The 7,875-nt window shown below is 34.6% G+C and overlaps 1 protein-coding gene across 1 annotated transcript in view; it reads right to left on the bottom strand.

Moving 5' to 3' along the window:
- Positions 1-7,875, bottom strand: part of UHRF2 (ubiquitin like with PHD and ring finger domains 2) — an 86,249-nt gene that overhangs the window by 23,473 nt on the left and 54,901 nt on the right. Inside the window, exon 7 of the mRNA XM_010725641.2 lies at positions 4,371-4,480. Within this exon, the coding sequence (XP_010723943.1) occupies positions 4,371-4,480 (110 nt within the window). The remainder of the gene's footprint in view (positions 1-4,370; positions 4,481-7,875) is intronic.

Raw genomic sequence — 7,875 nt, 5'->3', positions numbered from 1 at the left:
TGAAACAAATGGAAAGACCAGAGAAATGAGAGAAGACTCCAGAAGAGAACTTGATCACTGCTGAAGCAATCCTTCATTAAAAGAAAGAAAAAAACCATAGGATCATAGAATATCCTGAGTTGGAAGGGAATCACAAAGCTAATGAAGTCTTTACATACTCATGTACTGTGTGAAAATCCTCTAGAAATGCCATGGAAGTGAATTTGAGCTTAAACTAGCCCAGTACAAAGATTGAATACATCTAAGCTGGCCTGGAAATATTTTCTTATCTGAAAGAAGTGCTTTTGAATCAGGAGGTAAGAAAGACTAGAAACCTACATGGGAGTTCAAAGCTTGCAGTAGGAATCTAGACAACTGAAATAATTCAGAGATATTTTTCTGAAAGTTTAGAATATACAAAACTACTACCTAACTTACAGCTACTACCTACTACAACTACTACCTAACTTTCTTCACCCGCTTTGTGAAGTCTTGAACTTCTGGCCCTCTGGCTCTAATACAACATTCTGTAATTTTATCCTCTTAAACAGACAGACTGTTCATCTGAAGCTTTGAGGTAGCTGCAGACTGTCAGAAATACTGTAAAGTAGGAAGAACAGACTTTTCTTTCCAAAAAACCAAAAAGTGTTATTTTACATTTTAACTACTGATAATGGCCTTCAGTTTGCAAGAGTACTTTAACATGTGCTTTCTTACTGTAATCTAACTGGAAAATTTCAATGCAAACTCAGAAAGGGTAACAGGGAAGACTAGGCTAGCAAATATTCTTTCATATACAATTCTGGAAGAAAAAATTAACCATGAGTTACAGTAGTTCAGAAGCTGAAATAGCTGGAATATCAACACTTACGATAAGTTTTCTGAGTCAAACTATCTGAGAAACTTCTGAATTATTCGATAACATCTACTCAAAATGGCAACTTCCCAAGAAGAGCAGCATGATAAGGACAGACAAAATTATCCACATCATAATCTTTGCCAAAAATAGCCCAAAGTCATTAGTCATACAAAAACCACCACTTTCATTCTCTGGAACGAGCCTCAGTGAATATGGCCATGACGTCACAAGCAAATACATCTGGAAGAAATCTGAGGAGAAGGTCTAAGAATATTACACGAATACAGAGAGTACAAATGAAAAATCGTAATACTTAAGAAAGCATTGCCTTTCTCATAAAAGATTTAATCCTTAGCAAAGCAGGATTTCTTTCATTCTAAAGGACTTCTGCCTTTCTGACCCACTTTATAGGAGACTAGAATTTTCAAACTCCATGGGTATCTCCTCCCACGGTTCTTTGACTCATACAGGGCAACACTGTTCAAGCACAAGCTTTCATCTTCTCTTAGCTTTATTTCTTATTTTCTTCACCACAAGCTATTGTTTAAGTTGACGCATTTAGAAGCTGGATAGTTTATTAGTTCACTGTAAGTTAGCTTGCTTGTATAACATAAGCCATCAACATAAATACTTCTTTTAAGAGCTGATTCCTGAATAGAAAGAAAGATAGTTAATTTACCAGAAGAATTCTGGATACTTTTACATTTTTCCTAAACATGGAGAACAAAAGGGATTAATGAGGGTTCATGGAAATCTGACCTCACAACATAATAGACATTACAGAAATTGTGGTCAACAAGAATAAGATATCAGCGTAAAAATTCAGTGGAGAGGAGCTCTAGACTGAAATCCTTATCAGAAAGGGGGACTGGAATGCTAGATGTTGTTTTATATCAACAGTCCTTCTGGGTGACCTGGAGCAATGTTTTTCACAAGTGGAAGGAGTACAGCTACCCGCAATTTTTAAGAGAAAAAATAGAAAAGTTGAAAAACTTAAAAGAATGACTGAAAATGAAAAATTACCAGCTACAAATAGAACACCTAGTGAGATACCATGGAAACATGATGAGCAAATCTGTAAGACCACCAGCACTGGCTTTTTGACTGAGCTCTCCCTACAGAAACACTCTGCCTCATCTGATAAATAGCAGACAAAAAAAACCCTTTTTTATCTGTATCTTAGTACCGTGGGTTGTCTAGGCTTATGAAATTTACTGTTTTCTATTACAAAACTAGTTTCTTAGGTCAAAGATTAGCAACAATCTCAAAATAAATTAATAAATAAGCAAGCAGAGGTTGACATATTTATTCAGTTCAATGATACCTCAAGTTTTTTGACATTCATCAGTATACACATGAAATTCAAACCATCATTTTCATTACCTGACTTTAATTTCTCACATTTCTGCCTTTAATCATGTTCATCACTGATATACATTGAATACCCTTGGTCATATTGAGACAAGCCTGTCTGTCCCTACCACACAGTACACTTGGGTTGCACGTATTTTGCATTCTCTTATTATCCCATGTTTATTTTACTCATACTGATTCTAATGGAAATAATGTATGTTGATGTCAAGCTTTTAATTTCATTCTACATAGAAATATTTGATATTTATTAACAAATACGTAACTTCTTAGTTTTCTAACAGGTTTTAGCAATGACGTTTTTCCTGTACTGCAGAATTTAGACTCCCATTCAATAATTACAAAATAACTGCCTTATATTTAAATGCAACAGCGAAACTTATATTGACACACCATATACATTTTTCCTAATTGACACGCACAAAGCCTAAATAGCATATAACCACAAACAAACAATTTTCCTGCACTGTTTATCCAGCTGAGTAGTTATTCTAACTTAGGAAAGACACAAACAGGAGCTTCACATAGGCAAAAATACAGTCAGTGCATTTTCTGATTGTGTTCACAACAATCTCATGGAGCATTTAAGGCCAGTTAATTTCACCTGGTGTTGTAACAAGATTATACCACTTTTCATAGCATACATATAAAGTAGCTGTACATGCAAGATTATGCATACATATTCAAAGTTTTAAATTACAAATTAGGACTAGAGAAATACAGTTGAGAGGCAAAGACTGTACTATGTATGGCTTACAGCTCAAGAGATGTGCACTGTGCATAAGTGAGCAAAGACAAGACAGCTTGCTACAAAAAACAGAATCATATGAACAGAAGTGAATAGGGCAATGATGTAAATGAAAATAAGGAGCTTGAATTTGAAGTAATAAAAACAAAAGTCAGCACAAGAAATAGAGAATACAAAATGAATAAATAAGTCACTCAGGACTCAAATGGTCCTATTTAGCCAATTTTGTATAATCAGCAATATAGTAATGATTCATTTCCTTAACATGTAAATACATTTCAAAATTCATTCATTAAACAGAATATGTGTGGGAAGAACTAAAAAAAAATTATGCCTTTTGAAAAGTTTCATGAATAATTATACTTGCAAACTAAGTAAATATGTTAACGTAAAGCAGTATGTGTAAAATATATCATTTATAAAAATAAGTATGCACATTTAGATGCTGCAAAATCCCTTTGATTTTACTAATAAGATAAACGCTATTTTTTTTTTTTTTGTGAGCAATCTGAGGAAAGTAAACACAAGTAATAAGAAAAGAGTTGTGAAAAATTCATTTACAGAAATTAGTATTTGTACTTTCCGGGTACCACTTCAAATGGAATGTGCTTTCTAAAAAAAATTGTTTCTTCAGATGACTGCAAATTAGCAGTAAGCAGATTAGTTCTTGTGCATTCATAGCTACCCACAAAAGCTCTGAAAAACACCTGGAGTCTGTATCTAAAATATTATGTATCTACTTCATTTTTTAATTCAGAAACATCTACTAGTAAGGGTGGAGATCAGTCTCTCAGTCTCACTGTTGTGAATAGTGAAACTACAATGTATTTTTAAACTTCGGACAAAATGTCACATCACGTTTTATATATGCTACCAACTCCTTCCTTCGCTTGTGGGAAGGATTAGGAAATAAGGCATAGTTATTTTTTTAGAAGGTTTTGCTGGGCCAAATAACCATTCAAATATTAAATATCTGATTCTTTCCACAGTACTAATAGCTTTGACATACAGCCCTTTATTTATTTATTTATTTATAATTCTTATGTAATGACAGGGTTAAAGAGTAGAATCACAGACTAGTTCTGTCTTCGGCATTTACTGATTTATTAGAAGATTGAAGGATATGTCTATTGTCATAGAAGTTCTGGTGATCTGAACAAATGTTTAGTAACTTGACTATTGTTATGACCTCATTCTACACAACTTTTGGAACGTTCCCATTTCCCTGCTCGTGAGTCAAAGATTTTAAAACACACCTTACAGTAAATACGATTTTAGAACAGAAATCTAAAAAAAATTGCATTACTACTTTCCTGCACGCGGAAATATTTACTATTACTTCTGCATTCCAGTTACAGAAACATCATTCAATTAGGCCTGTTCAAATAATGAAAAAAAAAACGAAACACATACTTTTGAAATCTCCATCACCAAATGTCAATGGGTAAGCTCCTGGCTTTTCAATCTTGTACATTTCCTCTATAAAAAGGATTTTACAATCATTTATCGTGTCTTCTGGGCCTCTGAAAAATAAAAAGTACATTCAATTTACTTTTGCAGATCTAGATTCAGTAGTTTATGAATCCTAAGCAATGAAAAAAATCTTATTGGTATTTTGTTTTTTTTCAATGCCAATTCAATTCACACCAAAAATTCTATGTAATACTAACTTCTACCAAAGCCAAAATACATACTCATTGCACTCACGTGAGCAAAAGACTAGCTCACTCTCCCCAGATTAACAGGCTGCCACGTCACAGAATGTAACTGAATACAACCTTACTGACAGCCATCCATAGCACGGCAGTTCTATCTCTAAAACCACAAACTGTTTTGTTGGCTGAATGCAGCCGACCAGTAAAAATTATATCCTCTTGAATAACGTGTGATAAACATTTTAATGAAAATATATTGTTAGAAATAAACCAGGACCATGTCTCACAATACACAGTAACAGATGCTACTTGGAACCTGTAGAGTAAGAAAAGCAATAAAAAAGATAACTGTAAACTAATAGAAAACTTCAAAAGGCTTCTAAACATTTTTGGAAAATTAAAATCTAGTCCTGCAAACAATATTGAATTTTATCTCCAAGATTAATGACAGAATTCAGTGCAGAGTGCAAATGATTTATGACTCCACAGAGTAAAGGTCTTCACTTGCTCACAGTGAATTTACAAAAATTCTAATTCAATTATAAATGCAGCAGGAAAGAAAAGGTTATACAACTCCAACGCTTTTCAAATGTTTCCTTTTCCTCCCCCATCATGACACTGTGCATTCTTCAATGTACTAAATAATTTAGAGCTGATTACTAGTTTTCACTATAATCCAGTCTGGAAGAATTTATTACTGAGCACATCCTCACTAACTTCACAGAATCATGTGTTATTATCAGTTTCATAAAATAGAAAGGAATTTGCTTGCTGGAGAGCTTCATTTCTTGCAGAGAGTGATATCCAGTTATTAAAACAAGGTCTGAAGGAGATTCGGGTTTGCTGAACTTCTCTTCAAAAATTAGTCTAACTTATACCTACACTCTTTGTTCCAGCAAATCTCTTCAAAATCTGAAATTACACAAGCAAATAAAGGAATACAGACCACAAATGTCCTGGCTTGAATTACAAAGGTCATAAAGTTTAACATTTTTCTATGACTGTTATATTTGTAGTTAAAATATCCATTGAGAATGCTACTACAAACGGAATGTATTCTTTTCCTCTCTGCCATACAGAGACATTAGATGTGTTGGACATAATATAAAAGCAGCAGCACACAGTCAGCCTATTTCCAAATTAGATAAGAGTTAAGATTATATAGATTTTTAAAAGGCTTTGTTATGAATTAAAACAAACAAACAAAAAAACCACACAACAAACTAGTGCACTGTTCACAGTTCATTATTTGAAATAGGTTATGCAAGATTCTGCTAACCAAAACTAAAGTGCACTGTGTCATTACGCAGAAATAACAAAAACAAATAATTAAAGATAATGATTAAATATTGCCACACTGGTGATAATTCTCCAAGCAGAGACAACCAGTTAAGTTTCCTTCAAATAATCAGACTACACAAGTCCCTGAGAATACGTCTGAAGGGCGTACAAATTTTCTAAGCCTTATTTGTAGAGTATTTGTAGGAAATAGTCACAAAGACAATTTAAAAATCCTTCTGAAGACAGCTAGGTGGTGTATTCATAGCAAAAGCTCTTAGCTGGAAAACAACATTAGACTACAGACAGGTAAGGAAACACTATTATGGTCGACTATAAACGATGTTAACCACAGTAACAGAACATCTCCAAGACTGCCAAATGGGTAGTCTGGTGTATGGAAGCAGTTAGAATGTGACCAGATTCACAGCTCTAAATGTGTGGGGGAGCATGTTTACTACAGCTAAAAGCAATGTGAGAAAGAAATTTACGTACATATCTACCCACAAAAAAAAATGCATCCATCTAAATCTTACCACTGTTTCTGTCTATTACTGATGCATAAGAGTGGTTTTTACTATCAAAGCAGACTCAAAGCCTTCATACCCTCCTAAGTTTGAAGTAGACAAATGAAACAGCCAATGGAAATGTAAATTAAGATGCTGTATTAAAAAGTTTCTATTTGTCTGTTAATAGTTTGTGGTAACTTGAATTTAGGACTTGACTTGCCCAAATATTTTGCTTGAGGGTGTGCCTCTGCTCCTTCAGTAAGACCACAGTTCTCAGAAAAGAGGCCATCTCTGGGAAGAAAGAAAGGCTTTGCTCTCTCCCTCATCTCATTGTCTGCTCCCACCACTTCCCTTGTGCTGACACCAGTTCTTGGACTCTGCCACATGCTGACTTAACTGAGGCAGAAGAAAACTAAGCCTAAGAAAAATCCACAAGCAACAAAACCCTTTGTGGTGGCCTTAAGCTCTGCAATGGTTTAGATCTCCAAGGAAATAGAGTTTAAGAGGACTTTGATGGTGTCTTGATTCACTATAATTGCCTTTTACATTTACCAACATTTCGGCATCTGCATTTATTTCAACCCTTTCAACTCCTTTCAGTGTTCGGAGGGTAGCAGTTCCCATTGTAAATCATATCATAAACAACAAATGCTAGCAAATTTCAGAGTTCAGGGATATTTCAACAGAACATACAAATGCTACATCAACGCAAAGACATCAGTCTGAGAGAAACAGTTTGTTCCTGTGATTAAGAAAATAAGGTATTTAAGATAATTTTCGTTTGCACATTAGGTGGCATTGCTTAAAGCAGTTCGATCCACTGTAGGAAATATCTCCAAGATTTATCTATATTTCTATACAGTGAAGTGAACACAGGAAAGCTAATTTCCTGCACTTCAATCTGGACAAGACTGTACAGTCCAACTACTCACACTAGAAGGCTGGACTCCAACTTCTTTGGAACCTGAAGGCATAGCAAAGCATGCCGCATTCTGTGAATGATTATAGCACTTAAATTCCTTCAGCTGTCACCACATCTGCAGATCTGCTTGAACAAAATCTCCAGCTTTGGTTTAAAATGAACTGTTTATCTAGAAAATCCTCCCTGTAGCAGATAAAAGAGTACTTCTGAGAATGACTACCCCTTTAAAAAGGATCTGGAGATCAGTACAACACTTCACGGAAAGGGAGAAAGGAAACTCTTCTCCAGTAGCATACAAAATCCCTTTGGATAATCTAGGACACAACCACAAGTTCATGGTCATAAAAAATTATGCATTTAGATATAAAGAGGAAAAATTTTACATAATCTTGGTCAGAAAACACAAATAGCACCAAACAAACACAGATGGAGCTTCTCAGAGCATCACAGTTTCCCTGCTTATTTTTTGTGCCCTGGGGAGTGTTTTCTTAACTACCCTACACTTTTTATTAGTCCTAGATTCTTTAAAGCAAACAAACTAGCACACCACTACA

Source organism: Meleagris gallopavo, chromosome Z (genome assembly GCF_000146605.3).
Source record: "Meleagris gallopavo isolate NT-WF06-2002-E0010 breed Aviagen turkey brand Nicholas breeding stock chromosome Z, Turkey_5.1, whole genome shotgun sequence".
NCBI lineage: Eukaryota > Metazoa > Chordata > Aves > Galliformes > Phasianidae > Meleagris > Meleagris gallopavo.
Note: the sequence above shows the minus strand (reverse complement) of the source record. Positions and strands in the feature narration are given on the sequence as shown.